Genomic DNA, 23,220 nt, shown 5'->3' with positions numbered 1-23,220 from the left:
TATATATATTTGGACTCTCAATGTTATGAGATAAAAAGGAAGCAAAAGGGACCCTGTAAAAATTATATGATCAACATCATGATCATATAATTTGTATGCCAAAATATATTTTTACATTGCTTTAACAATTTTTCACTTTTTTTTTATAAGTTATAAAAGTCAGTTCAATGTAATTTCACTTCAAATGACTTAAACATCCAAGTTGATTGTATTAAAATTGAAGGCAGCAACTTTTAAAAGCAGAAATTCAAAAGGTTATATTTTTATAAAATCACTTTAATTGTTCTGTTAAAACTTTTTATTTGAGCTGTAAAGCTGTTCTAGTCATTTTTATGGACGTTTTACACTGCTGTGGGAACAAAGTTGTAAACTGTATATACCGCCCAAAGTTTGGAGTTAGGATGATTAAAAAAATAAATAATAATAATAATAATACTGTTATTCAGCAAGGATGCATTACATTGATCTAATGTGACAGTAAAGACATGTTGCAAAAAATCTATTTCAAATAAACACAGTTCTTTTGATTCTCATCAAATCCTATAAAAAAACACTGGAAAGTAATGCTTCACGATTTTCACAAAAACATTAAGCAGCACAACTGTTTTCAAGATTAATAATAATAATAAGAAGAAGAAATGTTTCTTGAACACCAAATCAGCATTTTAAAATGATTTCTGAAGGATCATGTGACACTGAAGACTGGAGTAATGGCTGGTGTAATAGCTTTGCCATCACCGAAATAAATTACATTTTACAATATATGAAAATAGAAAACAGTTATTTAAAATTGTAATAAAAACAATTCACAATATTAGTGTTTCAAAAGCATTTTAAAAACCCCCGACCCCAAAGGTTTGAGCGGCATGTTACCACAAATTCTGTTCACATATTGTGGCTATACTATACTATTCTATAGCTACATTTACAGATTAGCTCCCTTAATTCCATTTTAAGTGCCTCACCAACTCTTAAAATTCTTTTTTTTTCTTTTTAAATAAAGAGGGAATATGCTGTCATTTGAGTTTAACTTGTACTGAACCCATAAAATTAATTTAAGCAAAAGTTAGAGGGGAAATCTGCGTTTTTAATCATGTTGATAGTTGCTTTCAAAAGTGAAGGGAATGTTTCACTGTGTGTAAACACAAAGCAGCATGAACACAAATAAATGTGGGTGGTTTCTCTTTCTTTTTGCCAAACAGGTAAACTCGAATGACAACTCTAACCCTTGTCTATGCAACAGGCAGTGAGTTCCAATAAGGAAATTGCAGACTCATAAAATAACACAGAGGTAGCATGGAAAACATTTCCTCAGAATATGTAACGGTTAGTGGAATCATAAGAAAAGGTAAACACAGTAACAACAAAAATCCCTAGTTGTGTGTTCCACGAAACAACAGAAGACAGTAAGATCTAGTGTGATGGATGCTCACAACAGCTGTGCCCCAGAAATACTATGAAACTGATATTGCAAAAAAGGTTCACTTGCCTTCTGTTGTCTGACCTCTAGAAAGCATTTACTCTGTACAGGAAACCATAGTATATATTTCCACTTGTATTTACAGTATTTAAACATAGTTAAAAAATGTGGACACCAATAAAATAATTGATTCAACTATGTCAATTATAAGGGGGAAAAAATCAGAAGCTTGGTGGTGCTCTGAATTCTGCAAAAAGAGCTCAGATAAACTCACTCCAAGCAGTTACATTGAGTTGAACCTGCTTAACTCTTAGACATAAACTGCTTTGGATAACAAGACATCCTGGCAAAAGCTGGAACACAATCAAATGCTGACCCACCAAAAAGCGAATGAGGCGGATTACCATAATCCCTCAAGTGACCCACAACAATGGTGGCCAAATAAGATCTGCTTTAATAGCTGAATAATTCATTGATTCTCTATACTTCTTTAAAATAAAGTCTCTGTATTGTCTTAATTCATCAAGCAAATGTGTATTTTCAATTATAATTTTAATGAAAAGTTTTCATTTTGATTTTTTATATAAAAAAAATCAATAATTAATACATTTTAAAAAATCAAATCATGTTTAAAACAGTACCAAATCGGAAATCATTAATACCATCATTAATATTTAATAAACTGATTTTGTTCCCGTTTCCAAAAATTGGCACACATGTCCCCCTAGTGGCTATTTAAGGTCAGAATCAGTGTGGGGAAAACAAACGACTATAATATTCAAATCAACAATAATAAAGAATAATAATAAAAGCACTGAGAAATACATAATAAGGTAAGACCATAAATAAGGTAAGACTACTGTAGAAACTAAGTTTGTGGATGCAAAATATAGGCCTGCAAACCACGTAACAGAAAGATGTAGTGTAGGCAAGAATACAAATACTACCAACAATACGCTTATGGTTCATTCTGTGGTTTTCCAATCTTTATCCTGTTTCAAAGAAAGACTCTGTTGAGTAAAAGAAATAGAGCCATAAAACACATATAGACACAGAACTATGTCAGTTATGTAAAACATGTATAGTAAGGACCATAACATTACCTCTGCGTCATCTGGTCTGTGCTAGAATCTCTTGACAGCTCCTGTACACCTGAACCAAACAATTCAGCCGTGGCTTAGAACTCTGACGGAAGAATGTGACGTGTTAATTTACAAAGTGACATGCTAAAGATTCCTATAATCTTGCTTTTGCTTAAGAACAACAACAACTGCTTTATACCTGGAATAGAGGAACGATGCTTTTCACAGTGTCAGGCTCTGCTGGGTCCTTGATCAGAATGCACAGATAGTATATGATGCTGTGCTGAGGTGGAAATATACAAGGGTGATTATTTTTGACTTGATTTTGATTTCTAATCACCATCATGCACGAGGGTCAAATACTGTGTTTACCATATAAACAGCCTCGTTGATGACAATGTCTTTCAGCTTGCTCATCTCAATGAATATCGTGCTTTCTCGTCCAGACGCGTAAGATGAAGACAGCTGGACGCCGAGGGAGCCGATTATGAGAAGGGTCTCATGGTCCACTTTCACAAAGTGAATATGAATTATCATCCCAGCCAGCGTGAGGATGATGGCACTCGACAGGACAGCAGTGTTCTATGCATTAATACAAGTGATTAGAAGTATAGTAATCTCATTGTATTATCAGAAAATATGCTTGCGAACGCATATTATTTGCATTATAACGTTCTTACCTCGGTGAAGAAAAATATAGCATAAGCAAATAACCATATAAAGCAGGTGCACACCATCACCTTGCGCAAGGACAATTTCGGTGGGGTGACGGTAAACTCTCTGCAGAAAGCAGAGTGAGTTTGGCAGTCTAATGAAATCGAGTTGCCATTTATGTCTGTGAAATCTTCCTCAGCCATGTTGATCACTGTTAGTTATATCGATGTCAGAAAATTATGTGAATAAGGACTAGAATTTAACTAGCTGTGCTTCGACAGTCATTTGTCCACAGGCACTGAATCGATCTTCTTCTTACAGTGTGGCGGTGGAAAATTAACATGCATTTCCGCCACCTACTGGACTGGGGTGTGGAGAAATGCAGTTTTATGCCATGTAAGAATATTTGACCTTAATTGTTATTTTAGTTATAGTGGGCCTTTTTTCATGGTAGATTGTCCTGTCAATTGATTTTTTCGTGAATTAAAATGAGGCTGAGGAAAACACAGGCAATGGGTTGTAGCCACTGTGGTTGCTAGGCTGCTAGGTGTCAACCTCTACCATTGCTTGAAAATACATGTTTCCAAAATAAATAAAGAATAATACAAATAACTTGTGAAAATTAGACAAGATTTATATACAGGTTCTATAAGCTATAGTGTTATTAGCTATTATTTGACTTTTATTTGAATTTAAGCTATTATTTGACCTTTGTGTGGTAATACAAATTACACTTTATTTTAAGGTGTCCTTGTTAAAGTATAAATAGGCCTATACATTTAATTACTGAGTAATATTAATTGTGTACTTAGGTTTAGGATTAGTTTTTTGTAGGGTTAGTTGCATGTAGTAATGCATAATTTATTGTTATTACTATAGTAACTACATGTAACGTGTAACAAGGACACTGTAAAATAAAGTGTTACAAATTAATATTATATTATCTGCAGGTAGCCTACACTTGTTTAAAATATACTTTTAAGATACAAAGTACAAGTGCATATTCAATACAATTAAGTGCACTTCTTTTTCAGATAGCACTTTGAGATTTTGTTTAAAGTGCGTTACAAATATTATTATTAAATGCCCAGTGTAGTTATTCTGTCTCCTCATATGTTCCCAAAAATGTCTAGTTTATTTTAAATTACAAGTAAACTTGCTTGTAGAGAAATGGACTCAATTTCCCATCTGGCTTTGTGTTTGTTAACCTTCGACTGCAGCTACAGTGAAAACAAGCCGATCAGCTGATCTGACCTGGCAACAACATTCACCCGAATCAACCGGGGAGGGGAATCATTTTACAAGCTGGTGGGGAAAAACAGTTATCTTGACATCAACCGGCTTATTAATTTGTGTTTATCATACAGTCGTTGTCGTGTGCGATGTTTCAGGGAATTCAGCGGCGTATTTGATGAAGACTGCGGTGTGGTTCTGGCTCGAAATCTGCTTGTTTTGTTCGGTCAAAGCTGTGTTGATCAGTGTGTTGTGGGGGAACATACTTTAAGGACAGTCTGTACGATACTAAATAACTATTAATTCAGCTGCAGAAATCATATTTCTAACCCCCTAGTATCTGTAGTCTTTGAAATTGGAGGAGATTGTCCAGACACGTATGCTAATCTTAGTTAGCTTGAGTAACAAAAGCCCAGGACGATAACAATACTCGAATGTAGCTGTTTTCTTAGTGTTTACGTCTGTTAATAAATACATTTTAATTGTTATTGCTTGTAGTTTGTGAGTTTAGACACTTTAGACTGCTTGGTCACTTTTTAATCAACCAGAAAGCTGGACAAAGTCTGACTTAGTGCCAGTGCTATACGGATGTCAACTGATCTATTTATAGTTCATATTGAATATTTGATTTTAAGCCAGTGTCATAATTTGACACAAGACATTTAGAATTCCAATGAAATTCAAGGCAAACGTATAAGATATTTTGTTTAAGAACTCTGCGTCATTCATGAGGTATTATATATCATCTCTCTTGTTGATTGTACATTTAGGTTGGTCTCTGCTGTAGTTGGTTCAACTTTCAGAGGAATAACCAGTTAGTATATTTACAGAGAGCTTTTAGTACTTTAAATTTGGTTGCTTCCGTTCGGTGTGCTACCTCGCTATTATATTTTGACCTATAATGAGCGGTCAGGGCTCTTCGGCGGAGAAGGGGTTGAACGGCGTCCTGGTTTGTCAGGAGAGTTACGCCTGCGGTGGCTCTGACGAGGCCGCCTTCGAGTGCGACGAATGCGGCAGCCTGCAGTGCATCCGATGCGAGCTGGAGCTCCACCGTCAGGAGCGCATGAGGAACCACGACAGGATCCGAATCGCACCTGGCCACGTACCCTACTGCGATTCATGTAAAGGGGACGGGGGAGTTCCGAACGGGGGGCGGCTGAGAGCAGTGGTCCGCTGTCAGGGATGTAAAATCAACCTGTGTTTGGACTGTCAAAAGCGGACTCACAGCGGGGTCAGTAAAAGAAAGCACCCTCTCACTGCCTACCCTCCCTCTAAACCCGCGGAGAAGAACTGCAGCACTGGAGATGAACAGCTGGATGCCTTGAAAGCTAAACTGGAGAAAGTCATCAGCTTTCTTCTGGTGGATGAAAAGGAAGACATGCAGGTAATTCATTTTGTTTATCTTATTTGTACTTTACTCCAAGTGGTACTCACTGCAGAGTCAAATGACGTCCAGCTCCACCTCCATTTTTCTCACGTCTAATGGGGTGGAGGGATAGAGTTGTGGGAAGGGTTAGGGACTGGCTATTCTAGCTCAACCCAGGCAGACCCCCATGGATATCCCTGTGCCCCCCAAAGGACCTAGGACTCCCTCCAGACCGAACCGAGATTTCAACCGAGAACGCGATTTCAGCCGAGGGGTAACCCACTCCCTGGAGGTTGAACCGAGCGCAACCCCTGGAACACCCTCCGCTTGACGTCCAGTTCCCCCTTGCTGGACATAATAAGTGGAGCTAGACAGCCCAACCACACCCTATAACTAAACATAACTCCCCCCATTAGGTCCACAGAGTTGGAGCTGGACTAGGTCAAATCATAATGTCCAGAGAGGGGGAGCTGGACGTCATTTGACTCTGCAGTGAACACCACTTGTCTTGAGCAGGGAGGGAACTCACTATCGCTCTGCTCGACCCTAGTTCCAGACTTGCTTTTAATCTGTGCATAATTGCATTGTGACAAATGCTTTTTCTTCTTTTCAAACCACTAGTTGTTGTTTTTTGTTTTACTTAACTGTGTGATATTGCATAAGTATATGGCTTATGTTTATTTCCTTAACCTGAACAGTTGAAGGATGAGGAGGAGTTTGTGAGGAATTTAGGCTGCAGGCCTGAGGAGCTTTTGAAGGTGGTATCCATTTTTGGCAATACTGGAGAGGGCAAATCCCACACCCTCAATCACACTTTCTTTCTGGGTCGTGAAGTGTTCAAGACATCCCCAACCCAGGAATCCTGCACCGTTGGGGTTTGGGCAGCAATGGACCCTGTTCACAAGGTGGTGGTTGTTGACACAGAGGGACTCCTGGGGGCAGGAACCAACCAAGGACAGCGAACCCGCCTCCTCCTGAAGGTGCTTGCAGTGTCTGATCTGGTCATCTATCGGACACATGCTGACCGGCTTCATGATGATCTTTTCAAGTTTCTCGGGGATGCGTCAGATGCGTATCTAAAGCATTTTACGAAGGAGCTGAAAGCTACGACTGCCCGCTGTGGTTTGGATGTGCCCCTGTCGACTCTAGGTCCTGCTGTTATAATCTTCCATGAGACAGTCCACACTAAGTTATTAGGCTCAGGTCAGTTCACTGAGTTTTGGATGTTTTCTATTTTGCTGTCCTATTTACAAAACAAGAAGTTAGAAATGACATTGAAATAGATAATGTAAGCAAAATAATAAATGCTTAATACTACTCTCTTTCTCATGCACTGTAGATAAGCCATCAGAATCAGCTGAGCGGCTTCTTCAGGAACGTTTCAGAAAGCTTGGCCTCTTTCCGGAGGCATTCAGCTCGATTCAATACCGGGGCACTCGCACACACAACCCCCCGACTGACTTCGGCGGTCTGCTGCGCAGTGTTGAGCAGCAGTTAGACAACAACACTACACGATCTCCACGGTCTGCTGGTGTCATCTACAAGGCCTTGCAGGTAATTTGTTTTTTGTCATTGATTAGCTCAATTACACATTTAGCTCATCGATGACATGAAAGGGTGGAAGTGTTGGTGAAATGTTCACTACTTCACTTTACAATTACTTTTCTCCAAAAATCTGCAGACACATTTTTATCTATTCTATTTTTAACCCATTAAGAAGGTCTGTTTTCCTCAAATGACTGCTTACAAATCTTGAGCTCTGACCTTGAAATATTCCAAAAGACACACGTGTGCTATTTTCAGTTATACATTTGAATGCAACAAGCTAATGATGAAGCTCTTGTTCTCAAGGCTTTGAGTGAGTGCTTCAGTGGAGAGATTCCTGATGAGCATCTGGCAAGCAACTCTTTCTTTCCAGATGAGTACTTTACCTGCTCTAGCATCTGCCTCAGCTGTGGGTAAGCTGCTCCTCATTCCAAATCTGTTTAGAATTTTCAATAGCAACTCACATGCAGTTAAGAACATACTCTACCCTACTCGATACACACTCATACTCTAGTCTCTTATGCTCACCAAGGCTGCATTAATATAACCGTAAAAACAGTAATATTGTGAAATATTACAACTGTTTTGTATTTTAATAGAAAGTTCAAAAGAACAGCATTTATTTAAAGCTACACTGTGTGATATTTTCCCCCATCTAGCGGTTAAAAGGTATATGACCATCCAGTGAATATTAGTTTCTTTTCCTCTCAATACCAATTTCGTTTTAACTCCTACGGTGGCCGATTTAGTCCAAGATTAATATGGCTTCCAGTTCGACCTCATCCACATTCGACACGGTGCCATCGAGTGTTAAAACGCGAAAGGCGAAGCTTGAATTTACGGGTATGTCCTTCTTTGGGTAATGTACTTTCAAGATGGAGGGGCAACATGGCGACCCGCATTCGAACCCCTTACCCGTATGTATTTTCAATGGCATATTATAAATTTACGAGAATACTTTATTACTTGAAAGAAGTAAATTACATTAATGAGCACATATATTTTTGAAAGAACTAAGTGTTTTTAGCTAAGAATAAACTAAAAAAGTTACACAGTGTAGCTTTAAAATAGCAATATTTTATAACATTATAATACCTTTACTGTCAGTTTTGAGTAGAAGTATCAGTGTTAAGTAGACGTGCCGGTATACGGTAATACGATATATCACGGTAATGAACATCCACGATATTGTTATCGTGAGCACTTCAAAATACCGGGAATAATTATTTATTACGAATTATTCCGATTTTCTGAATGCATTTTAAGAATACTTTACCCATCAACCGTTTAAAATGTACAACACGTCAAAGAGGAACGCGCACTGATGTAAACAAACCCAATGCACATGAGCAGCGCATTGCGGAACGGGTGAAGGAGACACGCTAAATGAAACGTACGTTCACTCTCTGACAGCAGATGGCGCTGATGGAACAGCAGAAATGCAGCTGTTTCCCCCGGTAACCCCGTAAACAAAGCAGCTGCTTCTACAGTATTTAAATGTTTCAAAACAGCCATTCAGATTTCTGTATTCGCTACAGTGCTCATCACACACTAATACTTAAAGACTTAAGGCTATTAATTTTCAAATTTAAACATGTTTATATTTTAATCTGGCTGGACTACATGCTCTAGATATTGTTTGAATATGTTCTGATTCTTTATTGTTCAGTCACACACGTTACAATAAGGCTCCATTATTTAACATTAGTTAATTCATTAGTTAACAAACTGGCAATGAAAAATACTTCTAAAGCATTTATTAATCTTAGTTAAAGGGGCTATATGCAACTTTTTCCCCAAAATAAACGTAACAATAGCCTTTTTATTTTACCATTTATGACTCAAACATCTCCTGATGAGCATACTGACACCTTGTCCGCTCACAGTGGGTGCACCTATAAGCCTGTATCCTATTTTTCCTATTTTCTGGCGGGTCGTTTTTTTCCCGCGCTGTCTGCGGATGTGACGTCACCACCGCTGCGAGAGCGAGCAGAAAATAAGAGCAGTTCTGTTTTTTGGCCACAGGTGTCAGTCGCGAGTTTAAATTTCAGAAAAACGCATATAGCCCCTTTAAATGTAAATTTCAGCATTAAATAACACATTATTAAAATCAAAAGTTGTAACTGTATTATTTAAATGGGCCTGAGCTAACATTAACTAACAGTTGCTTTTTTTAAACTAACGTTATCAAAGAATAATAACTTCTGTAAAAATGTAGCTCTTTGTTAATGTTAATGCATTAAAGGATTAGTTCACTTTTAGATAAACTTTTGCTGATAATTTACTCACCCCCATGTCATCCAAGATGTCCATCTCTTTCTTTCTGCAGTCTAATTTTTTGATGAAAACTTTCCAGGAATTTTCTCCATATAATGGACTTCAATGGGCTCCAAACGGTTCAAGGTCCAAATGACAGTTTCAGTACATCTTCAAAGAGCTTTAAACGATACCAGACGATGAATAAGGGTCTTATCTAGCTAAACGATCAGTTTCTGCGAGAAACCGAGCAGTATTTGAACGTGATCATCTCTGAGCTCAGCCATAACTTCCGCTAAGTGAGGTCAAAATACGAGCCTGGTCATAGATATATTGATCGTAGATTCCTAATTCTACTGATCCGTGCAAGCGTGTTCCCTTTAAATGAATGTTAAAGACAACACAGATTCAATTGAGACATTGCTCAAAAAGGTTCACTGAAGTCCCTGAGCAAATTTTTTTTAGCATGTACAATGAATATTTGATTCATATTCAAATGTTGAGTTATGATGCCAACACGTCACTTACCTTACATTTTTAACTCCCAAACAAAGTTATTTTTTACAGTCAAGTAATTTATATACACTTATATCTACAAAAATGGTTTGAGCAACAACAAAAAATAGTTCAAAAGGAGTTATTTGTGCGGCGCCACTCAGGTGGCTAAACTAGTAATTAGATGTTTGACTATGCTAGTTTTGACTCTTGTAATGGAGGTGGAAAATTCCTTGAATGTACATCATACTAAAGCCTGTCCTGAATTACATATATAAACAAAAGCAATTCTGATTCTTTCTGTTTTTTTAGCTCAGGCTGTAAAAACAGCATGAATCACCTACGAGAGGGTGTGGTGCATGAGGCTAAACACCGTTGCCGCTATTCAGCCCACTACGATAATCGCATCTACACCTGCAAGGTAGGTCCTAAACAATGCAACACATGACCTGACCTTACCAGCTATATTCTGTGACTGCCCAGGTCTGACATTATGTGTGTTTATCTGCTATTCCAGGCTTGTTATGAGAGTGGCAAAGAGGTGATTGTGGTTCCAAAGACGACGGCATCCTCTGACTCACCTTGGTTTGGTTTAGCCATATACGCCTGGTCCGGGTGAGTGGTGTTATTGGATTATAGTTGCACAAAGGTGCATTTAGTTCAGGTCATTTAGATGTGCAGGACTGAGTGGGGGTTTTTCTTTGCAGATACGTGATTGAGTGTCCAAACTGCTCTGTGATCTATAGAAGTAGGCAATACTGGTATGGGAACCAGGACCCTGTTGATACAGTGGTTCGGACTGAGATCCAGCATGTCTGGCCAGGGGTGAGAGAAATCTGCTGTTTTTTCTCCTATGTTTCTTCCATTTAAATAACGAAAAGAACAAGTTTTAATCACTTTCACATTTCCGTTTCAGTCTGATGGATTCCTGAAGGACAACAACAATGCTGCACAGAGACTGCTGGATGGTGTGAACTATATGGCTCAGTCTGTTTCAGAGCTAAGCGTCAAGCCTGCCAAAGCTGTCACCGCCTGGTTAACAGACCAGATTGCTCCTACTTACTGGAAGCCCAATTCTCTCATCCTTGTGAGTTTTAATGCTAGTTTTTTTAATGTGCCTTTTTAATGAAGAGCAGTCTCCACTTAAGAAGGAGTATTTTTTCCCCCCAGAGATGTAATAAATGTGGAGAGGGATTCCAGGATAATGATACAAAGCATCACTGTCGGGCCTGTGGAGAAGGTTTCTGTGATGGTTGCTCCTCTAAGTCACGGCCAGTCCCTGAGAGAGGCTGGGGCCTGGCACCTGTGCGAGTCTGTGATGCCTGCTTTCAAAACAGAGGCATCCCAGAAGGTATACCACACTTTGAATGGCAGACTGAAAATGTTTTGATCATATTCAATATATATACAATATGTATATACATACATACAAACATACATACTGTACACACACACACACACACACACGATCAGGTGACCGGTGAAGTGAATAACACTGAATATCTCTTCATCATGTCACCTGTTAGTGGGTGGGATATATTAGGCAGCAAGTGAACAGTTTGTCCTCAAAGTTGATGTGTCAAAAGCAGGAAAATTGGGCAAGAGCAAGGCTTTGAGCGAGTTTGACAAGGGCCAAATTGTGATGGCTAGACGACTGGGTCAGAGCATCTCCAAAACTGCAGCTCTTGTGGGGTGTTCCCGGTCTGCAGTGGTCAGTATCTATCAAAAGTGGTGCAAGGAAGGAACAGCGGTGAACCGGCGACAGGGTCATGGGCAGCCAAGGCTCATTGATGCACGTGGGGAGAGAAGGCATCAGAACTGGACCACGGAGCAATGGAAGAAGGTGGCCTGGTCTGATGAATCACGTTTTCTTTTACATCACATGGATGGCCGGGTACATGTGCGTCGCTTACCTGGGGAACACATGGCACCAGCATGTACTATGGGAAGAAGGCAAGCCGAGAGGCAGTGTGATGCTTTGGGCAATGTTCCTTGGGTCCTGCCATCCATGTGGATGTTGCTTTGAGGAGCACATGCTTTGGGTTGAGGAGCACAACAACGAGTTTGAGATGTTGTCTTGGCCTTCAAATTCCCCAGATCTAAATCCAGCATTTGTGGGATGTGCTGAACAAACAAGTCCGATCCATGGATGCCCCACCTTGCAACTTACAGGACTTAAAGGATCTGCTGCTAACATCTTGGTGGCAGATACCACAGCACACCTTCAGGTGTCTAGTGGAGTCCATGCCTCGATGGGTCAGGGCTGTTTTGGCAGCAAAAGGGGGACCAACACAATATTAAGAAGGTGGTCATAATGTTATACCTGATCGGTGTATGTATGCATATATATGTGTGTCTATATATATATATATATATATATATATATATATATATACACACCTAAAGGATTATTAGGAACACCTGTTCAATTTCTCATTAATGCAATTATCTAATCAACCAATCACATGGCAGTTGCTTCAATGCATTTAGGGGTGTGCTCCTGGTCAAGACAATCTCCTGAACTCCAAACTGAATGTCAGAATGGGAAAGAAAGGTGATTTAAGCAATTTTGAGCGTGGCATGATTGTTGGTGCCAGACGGGCCGGTCTGAGTATTTCACAATCTGCTCAGTTACTGGGATTTTCATGCACAACCATTTCTAGGGTTTACAAAGAATGGTTTGAAAAGGGAAAAACATCTAGTATGCGGCAGTCCTGTGGGTGAAAATGCCTTGTTGATGCTAGAGGTCAGAGGAGAGTGGGCCGACTGATTCAAGCTGATAGAAGAGCAACTTTGACTGAAATAACCACTCGTTACAACCGAGGTATGCAGCAAAGCATTTGTGAAGCCACAACACACACAACCTTGAGGTGGATGGGCTACAACAGCATAAGACCCCACCGGGTACCACTCATCTCCACTACAAATAGGAAAAAGAGGCTACAATTTGCACAAGCTCACCAAAATTGGACAGTTGAAGACTGGAAAAATGTTGCCTGGTCTGATGAGTCTCGATTTCTGTTGAGACATTCAGATGGTTGAGTCAGAATTTGGCGTAAACAGAATGAGAACATGGATCCATCATGCCTTGTTACCACTGTGCAGGCTGGTGGTGGTGGTGTTATGGTGTGGGGGATGTTTTCTTGGCACACTTTAGGCCCCTTAGTGCCAATTGGGCACCGTTTAAATGCCACTGCCTACCTGAGCATTGTTTCTGACCATGTCCATCCCTTTATGACCACCATGTACCCATCCTCTGATGGCTACTTCCAGCAGGATAATGCACCATGTCACAAAGCTCGAATAATTTCAAATTGGTTTCTTGAACATGACAATGAGTTCACTGTACTAAAATGGCCCCCACAGTCACCAGATCTCAACCCAATAGAGCATCTTTGGGATGTGGTGGAACGGGAGCTTCGTGCCCTGGATGTGCATCCCACAAATCTCCATCAACTGCAAGATGCTATCCTATCAATATGGGCCAACATTTCTAAAGAATGCTTCCAGCACCTTGTTGAATCAATGCCACGTAAAATTAAGGCAGTTACTGGTTTCAATAATTTTGAAACTTAAGTATTACACACTTAGTATAAGACACTGATGCAACATGTTGTGACATAAACATGCATTATTTCAATTCATAATATGAATAAATTCAAAATTATGGTCTCACAGAACTGCTGGATGCAGCGCTGGAAGAGGAAGAAGGTGGGACTCTGATTGCCAGGAAGGTGGGAGAAGCTGTTCAGAACACATTAGGAGCCGTAGTCACTGCCATAGACATCCCTCTTGGTGAGTTCTTCACTGTATTTCACGGTTTTATGAGCCTATGAAAATGTTAATATGACATAATATGAATTCACACTGGAAATACAGTTGAGTGTCAGTCTATTATAATGTTTTTATAATTAATAGATTATATTAATACACGTTTAAAACCTTAGGCTAGTTCAACCTGTTCTGTGATCTTAAGGTTTAAGCATTTTTTCATAATCATAGTTGCATACTTGCACTGGGATATCAGCATGATCAAATGCACCTGTGCATTTACCAGGTCTGGTAAAAGATGCCGCCCGTCCAGCATATTGGGTCCCTGACCAAGACATCCATTGTTGCTACCAGTGCCAGCGTGAGTTTAATGCCCGTCTCTCTATCCATCACTGCCGTGCATGTGGACAAGGAGTATGTAACGACTGCTCCCCTGATCGCCGGGCCGTGCCCTCCAGGGGTTGGGACCATCCCGTGCGGGTGTGTATCACCTGCAACCAAAAATCTGGAGAGCTCTAGCAGAACCGAACATCACTCCGCATTATAAGACACCCCCATATTTGTGGCTACAGTGCTTCAGTACAGGTTGGGAGGGAAGAAGTGCTGCTCTCAAACCGATAAATCCTATTGATTGTTGAAAACAAGAGGAACATCTCTGCTTTTTGCCCCTACATTTCATTCACGTCATGCTCCTCAACTCTACATAAGCTGTTCACAGTTTAACATATGTAATAGCCTACATATTTTTTTTTCTTTCAAAGGTTAAATCCATCAGGAAAATAAATGTGTCAGACCCTGGACAATCCTTGTCTACCATGCAATACGTTACCTGTGGGCAGGTCCAGATGGAACAAATGTTTTGGGGGGGGAAATCTGCAGAATGGGCTTAAATGTGGTAGAAAAAAAGTGTTAAACATGCTTTAAGGTACAAAATATGAATTATGGGCTTTCCATTTCTGTGGCTGCAGATCCATATGGGCCTTCCTGTGGGTAAAGGCAGCTAACATAAGGCCTCTACAGGAGACATTAGACCGGTGCACAAATATTACTAATATTATTTACCGTCCTGTTGTGTTGCTCAATTTTCAGTTTTACGAAAGATTTACAGTCAATTTGCTTTTAAAATACAAAATTGTCCATATTGTCTTGCATTCCGTTACCCTCAAAGAAACCCTAGTGTAGATTTTAGATTCATTACTGTTTGTCTCAATTATTTGCTGCCTATTTTGAAGCTGATCTCACATGATCGTGCTAAACTATCTGATATTGTTCAGTATAATTTAAAGACTTCTTTATCATTTATTTTAAATGTGTGTACTCGAGGAGGAAGTTTTTGTTTGGTTTTTAAAACGGACCTTTTTAATGAATCACTACCACTGTTGCCGAATCAAACGGCATTGTTACTCCTAACACAAAGCCATGATGAAACCGCACAAATGATGTGGCTCTTCTGTCAAGAGATGCCAATCCACATGAATCATTATTATTATTATAATAAATGTTATTATATGGAAATCGCTCTCATTTAGCCCCTGGTATGTGTTATGATCACTGTCAGTAAAATGGATTTCTTGGCCAAACGGACACTCATTATGTAGAATCAGGTTATCATACTCTGTGAGGCATTATGTTTGGATGACTGAACATGACTGACACAGACAAAAGAAACATGAATATCATTTTATATCATTTGCACCTTGTATGCCAATTAAATTAAACTTGAGGACCTCTAAGAGTGTGGCTTGCATATAAAAATGAGTGAATAAATGCATTTCAGTTCTTAAAGTGACAGTTCACCTTAAAATGAAAATTGTCATTTATTCACCATAATGTTCTTACAAACCTCTGACTTATTTCTTCTATAGAACACAAAAGAATATTTAAAAAAAATATTAAATTACAGTTAAATTCTTGTTGAGATTTGACCTAAAGATACAGATAAACAAAGTTTGGATTTATTTTGAACAGTAATGAATAGTTTCCCTCTTATTTTACAAAAAGTTCCAGCATGTTTCAAGTAAAATGTATTTTTTTCTTCTTCAAAAACAACCATAAAATTGCACTTTTAGGAGGTATGTTTCAAGTGGCTATATGCGACTATAATGTAGATAAATCTAAAGCTTTTTCAAAATTAATCTATTGATGATATAACGGACAAGCAAGTATTCTGAATCCCTCACAGTCTAATCTATATTACTTTAAAAAAACTAAACTAAAGGCAGATGGTACAAATGGCAACATTTCGGTCAGTAAGAACATGTAATTGTCAACACAGCAGCCTTATACTCCTTTTCAGAGGGTAATTATCAGCACTGCTGACCCTCCAGTGTTAGCCCATCCTGATAGTCTTTGTTGTAAGAGTAGTAGTACAGATCATGACGAACGGCCATAAGGAGTCCAGGAAGTCCTCTACTACCACCCAGCTGGGAGGAAAACACCACATTTGGGATTGAGTCCTTCCCTGCAGGGTGAGGCGAGGGGATTGTCCTGAGGAGACGGCTGTCGTGAAGGCTCCAAAGCCGGGTGTAGCAGTCCTGACCCACTGCAAACGGTACACAGGAGATGTGGTATAAGCATTAGGGAAGAACTAAACAAGCTCTACATGATTATTTGGGTTATACGAAAAAGATGTACCAGCAAGAAGCAATCCTTCTGGTTCATTGACATGAACGGGTAGATAGGCGTATTCATTGTGGTGTCCTTCATACTGTTTGACAGATCGTTTAAGACGGATATCCCACAGCTTAATCTGTTCAGTGACGATATGAAGGGAGAATAAAGATTGGGTAATTCATACCTGAGTGCTCTAAATGTTATTAACTAAACCTATATTAGCATTTGTGGCGATTTCAGTTGTTTATGATAGACAGACATTGCCCAGCATGTCAGCAGCGAGGAGGTAGTTCTCATCCTGTAGCAGTTGGACCGAGGTGATGGCTGACTCCTGGTAGAAGCGGCTGGTCTTCCAACCGTGACTGCGACCCCTGTCACGCTGACGCAGGTCAATGCTGAAGATCTCTCCAGAGCGACAGCCGTTGAACAGCACAGGAGCCTGAAATACGAGGTACATGACACAAGTGTCGCACAGATATCTTTGCTCACATGCATACAGTAAGTAAGGCAAACAAAATGAAAATGTACAATACAAATTTACAAAAACATTCCCATACAGAGTCACGAAAAAGGATTCCATGCAATAAAAAAATTACTTTATACAAACTAGATAAATGATGGCCATTGGTTTAAAAAATAATAATAATAATAATATCGCGATAAACCAAAAACTACTTTTAAAATCTTGGGAAAGTTTTACAATCAAAACCTACAACAAGGTTCCATTTGTTAATTACATTTGTCAATATTATTCAACGGACCTGAGCTAACATGAACTAACAATGAACTGTTGTATTTTATTAAAAGTATAACAAATATTAATGAATACTGTGACAAATGCATTGCTCATTAATAGATAATGTATTAACTAATATGACCTTTTTGTAAAGCGAAAACTTTTTTTGTAAGGTTTTTTATTATTATTCTGCTTGAACTTTGTATTTTATTATGCAAGGCTATTATGTTTTTCATGTTGCATGTTTTCATGTGTACCTCATTAAAAAGGTTTACACAAAGGAATGTTATGTGTAAACCTTTTTAATGAGGTACAAGTGAAAGAGCACCTTTAAATTATAGTCAAACTGGAAAGTAGGAGGATAAAGGCAGAGAAGTTATATATGGCAATAGGGACATGACGTAGACTGGACAAACATGTGCACTACCACTTGCACCATGACCCCGAATTGAACACAATGAATATTTATTTTTCAGGCAATGCTCTCTTCTCACCCTTAGGGCAAACTGCTGAGCTAGAACATCACTTCCAGCGAGGTATGTTGCTCTGCGTCCAGTCACAGCATCCGTAACAATCACTCGGCGAGAAAGGCCTAGGTGTACATATAAATATATATATAGCCTAAAAAAAAAACCACTGTCCAAATTTGGGGTCAGTAAGATATTATTTGTTTTAAAGGAATGTATACTTTAATTCTGCAAGGATACATTAAATTGCTCAAAAGTGACTGTAAAGACAGTTATAATGTTACAGGGAAAAATGCTATTCAAACAATGTATCTCCGTTTCCACATAAATATTTTTGAGCACCAAATCAGCATATTAAAATTATTTCTGAAGGATCATGACACAGAAGACTGGATATGTTAAAATATATTAAAATACAAAACAGTAATTTTAAATTTTAACCATTTTTTTAATACTGTTTTTACCATAACACTTAACAATAAGGTTCATTATGTAACATACTTCACTTATAAAGCATTTATTTATCTTTGTTAATGTTAATTTCGACATTTACTAATACTTTATTAAAATCTTGTTAACATTAGTTAATGCACTGTGAACTAACATGAACAGCTGGATTTTTATTAACTAACATTAACAAATATTAACTAATGCTGAACAGAGGTGTTGTTCATGGTAAGTTCATGTTAACTAATGCATTAACTAATGTTAACTAATACAACCTTATTGTAAAGTGTAACCGTTTTTACTATATTTGTGATCAAATAAATGCCGCCTTAGTGAGCATCTTCTTTCAAAAACAAACAAAGAAAATCTTACTAGCCCCAAACTTTTAACTGTAGTATAGAGTCCATTCATTCCAATAGCAAACGCAGAAATGTATACAAACTCGTACAGTATACAGAGACTCAAAAACTCACCAGTGCTGAAGGTTTTATCAGCCTGTGGGTTGAGACACCACGCACATGACCAAGCTGTGGAGATCTTAAAACTGCACAGCATACCTGGTTGATCTGAAGAAGAAAAAAATTTGTCCAGTCATTTCAGCTTAATACAGGGAAAACAAATATATGTTTTATTTAAAAATGTGGGAGACCCAAAAGGTAAAGATTTGAACCTGGATTGAAGTTGCTGAAAAGAGAAGCAGGTAACAGGCTCACACAGCCTGGCGTCTGAGAAATGCCCACCAAACACAACCTGAAAACACTTGTCAAGAAACACTTCCTTACCAATTAGAGATGTTCATGATTAATTGTCATTACTAGAGTAAACATGCAAGTATGACACAGTGACTAGTATAGTGAAATATGATATGCAGTATTTCACAATTCACATTTTTTACATTAAACATTCATACTAAACATACTGTAAATTTATACAGTGGGGTTAGGGTTAGTTACTTGGTATTTGAAGTCCTGGGATTTTGTTTTGTGGTTATGTTTACGATTAATTAATTTATTTTAAGTACTGATTATGAACATTTCTGACAATTAACACAGATCTACAGTTTCACAATAAATCTCAAACATAATTGAAGCTTTAGTTTCTAGAATCTAAAATGTTTGAAGGATACAGAACATGCGAGTCTGTATGTGTCACAGAGGCCCAGCACACAGAGTTCACCTGAAAAGAAAAAAAATGGTTCATTACGAATTCATTACTATGAAACATCGTTTTGTTTTTAATTGGTGAAAGGAATTCATTTTAAACTACCCAGCTTACCTTGCGGTTAGTAAAATAAAGGTTATCGCACATCTCCACCGACAGAGAGCCTTTTCTGCAGCCATGGAAATTCATAATGCCGTACTTGCAGCCTCCGTGCGACACATCATTCACTGTGAAAACTCTCTCACAAGCTGAATCTGCCTAATAAGATGCATCCAGAAAAAAGGAACCATAGTCAGACTGTAAAAAACAATCACCGCCAAAACTTAATCTTCCTTCTGCTAGTTTTCCAAAGCACAGACAACTGGAGGCCAACACCTCCAGTAACACCTGCCAATAACAACATTTCCATGAAAACAAACCCCAAAAAATAGCATTAATGTTCTCGAGATTCATGTCCTCGGCATAACAGGCCGTTTTTCCACTGAGAATACATTTAAATAGACTGAGTTGCCTCAGAAATCATTGTTTTCTTTCGAAGTTTTCAAGTTTTCCCCCATTAAACGAGAGGCTTACAACTATGAGATGAAAGTTGTCAGTGTTTGGGCAGGTGGAGTTGGAGCTCTGCACCTCCAGCCTGTGACGTTGCATCCCACTGACTTTCACTTCATGGATCAGCCTGCAAAATGAGAACAGCCTTGGGATCAAATTCATTTTGGGATTCAATTTTTGTTCCTGGTAAAACATCTATTAAAAGAAAATTGTATTCATAAAACATTACTTCATGCCATACCTAGAATAAGAGCTTGGGGGCAGCAGACCCAGATGTCTCTTCTGTAACAGCAATGCAGAATTCAGCCCAGTCCTAGGAGCTTTCTGAACATAAAAGGGAGATTCAAGGAGATAGTTATATTTCAATAGGCTTGATAAATCGATACAATAATTTATTACCTACAAAACCCGTCTACTGCAGATATGCTTTTGCACAAAACATCAATAGACGTCTCTCAAAGAATGATGTTACAGCAGGAATTTAGTGCAAAAATGTAGCAGTGAGGAATGTCCATATAAAATACATGTACGGACATATTCAGTACTTCCCCAGCTCACCTTCTTAGGACCATCATCCTCTGCAAGCAGTGCTGCTCTCTTTCTCTCCTCTTCCTTTTTCTGGAGCCCTTCTTTTGTCAAAGGGTTACAGTTGTTGTGTCCAGGCAACAAACGAAAGTAGCGGTTTTTCTCTGTGTCAAAGTAGAAGCCTGGCAACTCTATAAGGGATAATGATTAATGGCTAAGTTAAATTATTTTTTAACTGCTACAAACAGAAAGAAGTGCAGAGGATAATGCAAAGTAAAAGTTCACCTGGTGCAGATGAGGATGACGAGGATGATCCTGCATCACCTGCAGCGCTGTCAGACCTAGAAAATAACTTATTATGAATGCTTGGTAGTAACGGCTAACATAAATACAATACAAGCCAGACTAAAAATAATCTGAAAAAAATGTATGGCGGTATGGGGTTCCATCTGTGCCAAAAATTAGTCGACTGATTTGTACTATACATTTGTCCTTGTCAACAGTCCTTGCCTACGTGTTCAGATAAATTAGTATATGTTGATATGCTCTCTGTTTATGTTCTGTCGTCCTTACTGTATTGTTCCTGCTTTTTCAGATAAACTAGTATCTAGGATCTGAAACTAGGATCTGAAAGAGATCTCTCTGTTTATGTCGTATTGCTATGTTGTCCTTACTGTCGCCTTGCTATGTTGTCCTTAGTGTCGTCTTGCTATGTTGTCCTTACTGTCGTATTGCTATTAGATTAGATTAGATTAGATTCAACTTTATTGTCATTACACAAGTACAAGTACAAGGCAACGAAATGCAGTTTAGGTCTAACCAGAAGTGCAATAGCAGCAAGTGCAGGATATACAACGTTTGCATAAGTGCAGGACATGGATATGTACTGAGTATATATAAATATGTCTATAAATAGAGAGATGGTTATTACTATAAACAGAATTTACAGGTGAATATGTACAGTGAATAATATACAGATGGTTAATACTATAAACAGAATTTACAGGTGGATATGTACTATGAATATAATATAATATACAGATGGCTATTACTATAAACAGAATTTAACTGTTATTATAGCTATGTGGTCCTTACTGACGTCTTGCTATGTTGTCCTTACTGTCGTCTTACTATGTCGTCTTTACTGTAGCAAGTACCGTCTTTACTTGCTTGGTATTTACTGTCGTCTTGGTTGACATCTTGCCTCTGGCTTGGCTTTAGGTTTTAAAACTTTAGTATGACCACATGCATTGATTTGAAGAGATGGTTCACTCAAAAAATGTACTGACACTTAAGTCGTTCCAAACCTGTATGACTTACTATCTTCTGAGGAACAAAAGGAGATGTTCGCAGAATGCCAGCATCACTCACCATTTCACTTTGACTGCTTCATTTGCCCAAACAATGAGGCTGTCATTCTGCTTGACATCATCTTTTGTGTTCCTCATAAAAAGTCGAACAGGTATGGAACAGCATGCGGGTGAGTAAATGTTTCATAATTTAATTTTAAGCCGTGTCTATGTGAAAGGGGATAAGACTGCCCGTGGTAGTCACCTATGTTCCTGCTCCTCGTGGGCTGAGCGGTGTCTCCTCCGCCACTGTGACTGGTGTCGGTGACGGTCTCTACCTCTCGCTTCACATCCCCGCTTCATTTCTACTTCTCAGGAGTCATGCCAGTACATCTGCTAAATTAGTACAATCAGATTAATACCTTTATATTTAAATAAAGAGGAAAATGTGTGTATTATTTTTTTTGGGTGTTGGAACGTGAAACTAAACCTAAGCTTTTTGGAGCATTATTAAGAAAGTGACCACAGATGAAAAACACTGATTTGTTATAGAGCTGAACGAGCTAACATGCTAAGACTATGAACATTCACGTGGCTCGTTCATTTATGTTAACGGTTACTTTCACAGACAAGTAACTTACTCTATATTTACTGATCGCCGTATTAACTTATTAATTTTATATAAAAAGGAAAGTCATAATAAACTTACCTGAAATAGATGCCAGTCGTGGACTTCTTCCTGTTTGGAAATACAACTTCCTCATGACACAGGGAATCACCGCCTCCTTACTGTTCATTGGTGGAACTCTGAGACTGTTCAATAATGAAATAATGTGATTGGATAATGAGTTGTCAATCACCTCAGAGGATGGTCTCGTTCAGAGCCATAGAGAGAGAGAGTTGCGACAACGGAAGTTCAAAACGCTTGATAGTCACGTGATTCATGTAGACCTCGAATAGTTCCAGGAAGTGCTTTGACGGGCAATTCAAATTGATAGTCACAGTGACAGAACTGCGCTTTTTGGTAATTAATAGTCAATAAATGCATTGATTTTCAATAATTTTATTACACATCGACTTGTGTATGTAGCATGAGTATGTAGTTACAGCGATGTTGTTTTTAAAATATATATTTTTTTAATGATGAATAATCTACACAAGCAGGCTTTAATGTACAAGTTATTTTGATTAAAATGTGCTGATCATTTAAAATCTTACTGATTAAACGTCTTACCTTTTAAAAGTGCATCACAAACGGTCTGTTCTGCTGTTCTCTATGGCGCGGCTGCTACTTCCGGGAACTATTGAGAGTCTCCGTGAGCCGCCATTGCTGTAAAAAAAACCGTTCCATTGGAGTCTATGGAGTTGTCGCAACTCTCTCTCTATATGGCTCTGGTCTCGTTGACATACAGACAATTTAGAAGCTAAATGAATGGATAAAAATATAGATAATTACTTATATATTTTTATTTTAAAAAATGATAACAATATAACAACACGTGTACCTAAAATATACAGTGTTTATTTTTATTGTTTTAATTATATTAATATTGTTGATATTTTACTTTTGACTGTTTACATTTTTATATTTAAAATAGGCCGTATAAAATT

At 38.4% G+C, this 23,220-nt stretch overlaps 3 protein-coding genes across 4 annotated transcripts; 1 reads left to right on the top strand and 2 right to left on the bottom strand.

Moving 5' to 3' along the window:
• Positions 1 to 816: 816 nt before the first annotated feature.
• On the bottom strand, positions 817 to 3,480 carry pigh (phosphatidylinositol glycan anchor biosynthesis, class H). Its single transcript, XM_079830358.1, has 5 exons — positions 3,183 to 3,480; positions 2,875 to 3,084; positions 2,702 to 2,785; positions 2,524 to 2,605; positions 817 to 2,430 (listed from the first exon to the last, which is right to left on the bottom strand). Exons 1-4 carry the CDS (start codon positions 3,357 to 3,359, stop codon positions 2,531 to 2,533), a joined length of 546 nt encoding a protein of 181 aa, XP_079686484.1. The 5' UTR covers positions 3,360 to 3,480; the 3' UTR covers positions 817 to 2,430; positions 2,524 to 2,530.
• Positions 3,481 to 4,368: 888 nt separating this feature from the next.
• On the top strand, positions 4,369 to 15,622 carry zfyve1 (zinc finger, FYVE domain containing 1). The gene is made up of 11 exons (XM_079831433.1): positions 4,369 to 5,773; positions 6,454 to 6,958; positions 7,095 to 7,309; positions 7,607 to 7,713; positions 10,364 to 10,472; positions 10,569 to 10,666; positions 10,759 to 10,876; positions 10,968 to 11,138; positions 11,222 to 11,402; positions 13,730 to 13,846; positions 14,109 to 15,622. The coding sequence occupies exons 1-11, from the start codon at positions 5,291 to 5,293 to the stop codon at positions 14,339 to 14,341; spliced, it is 2,337 nt and encodes a 778-aa protein (XP_079687559.1). The 5' UTR covers positions 4,369 to 5,290; the 3' UTR covers positions 14,342 to 15,622.
• wdr21 (WD repeat domain 21) lies at positions 15,489 to 22,386 on the bottom strand. 2 transcript variants are annotated; one of them, XM_079831435.1, is made up of 14 exons: positions 22,319 to 22,386; positions 21,875 to 22,002; positions 20,606 to 20,661; positions 20,354 to 20,511; positions 20,037 to 20,119; positions 19,820 to 19,922; positions 19,361 to 19,504; positions 19,212 to 19,261; positions 18,756 to 18,835; positions 18,559 to 18,651; positions 17,666 to 17,763; positions 16,695 to 16,874; positions 16,457 to 16,571; positions 15,489 to 16,364 (listed from the first exon to the last, which is right to left on the bottom strand). In XM_079831435.1, exons 2-14 carry the CDS (start codon positions 21,970 to 21,972, stop codon positions 16,129 to 16,131), a joined length of 1,494 nt encoding a protein of 497 aa, XP_079687561.1. In that variant the 5' UTR covers positions 21,973 to 22,002; positions 22,319 to 22,386; the 3' UTR covers positions 15,489 to 16,128. The 2 variants fall into 2 exon arrangements, with proteins under 2 accessions (XP_079687561.1, XP_079687560.1); XM_079831434.1 differs by having other exon boundaries at positions 21,875 to 22,005; positions 22,319 to 22,378.
• Positions 22,387 to 23,220: the final 834 nt, after the last annotated feature.

The sequence above is a fragment of the Gobio gobio genome (assembly GCF_949357685.1).
Source record: "Gobio gobio genome assembly, chromosome: 12".
In the NCBI taxonomy this organism is placed as follows: domain Eukaryota; kingdom Metazoa; phylum Chordata; class Actinopteri; order Cypriniformes; family Gobionidae; genus Gobio; species Gobio gobio.
Note: the sequence above shows the minus strand (reverse complement) of the source record. Positions and strands in the feature narration are given on the sequence as shown.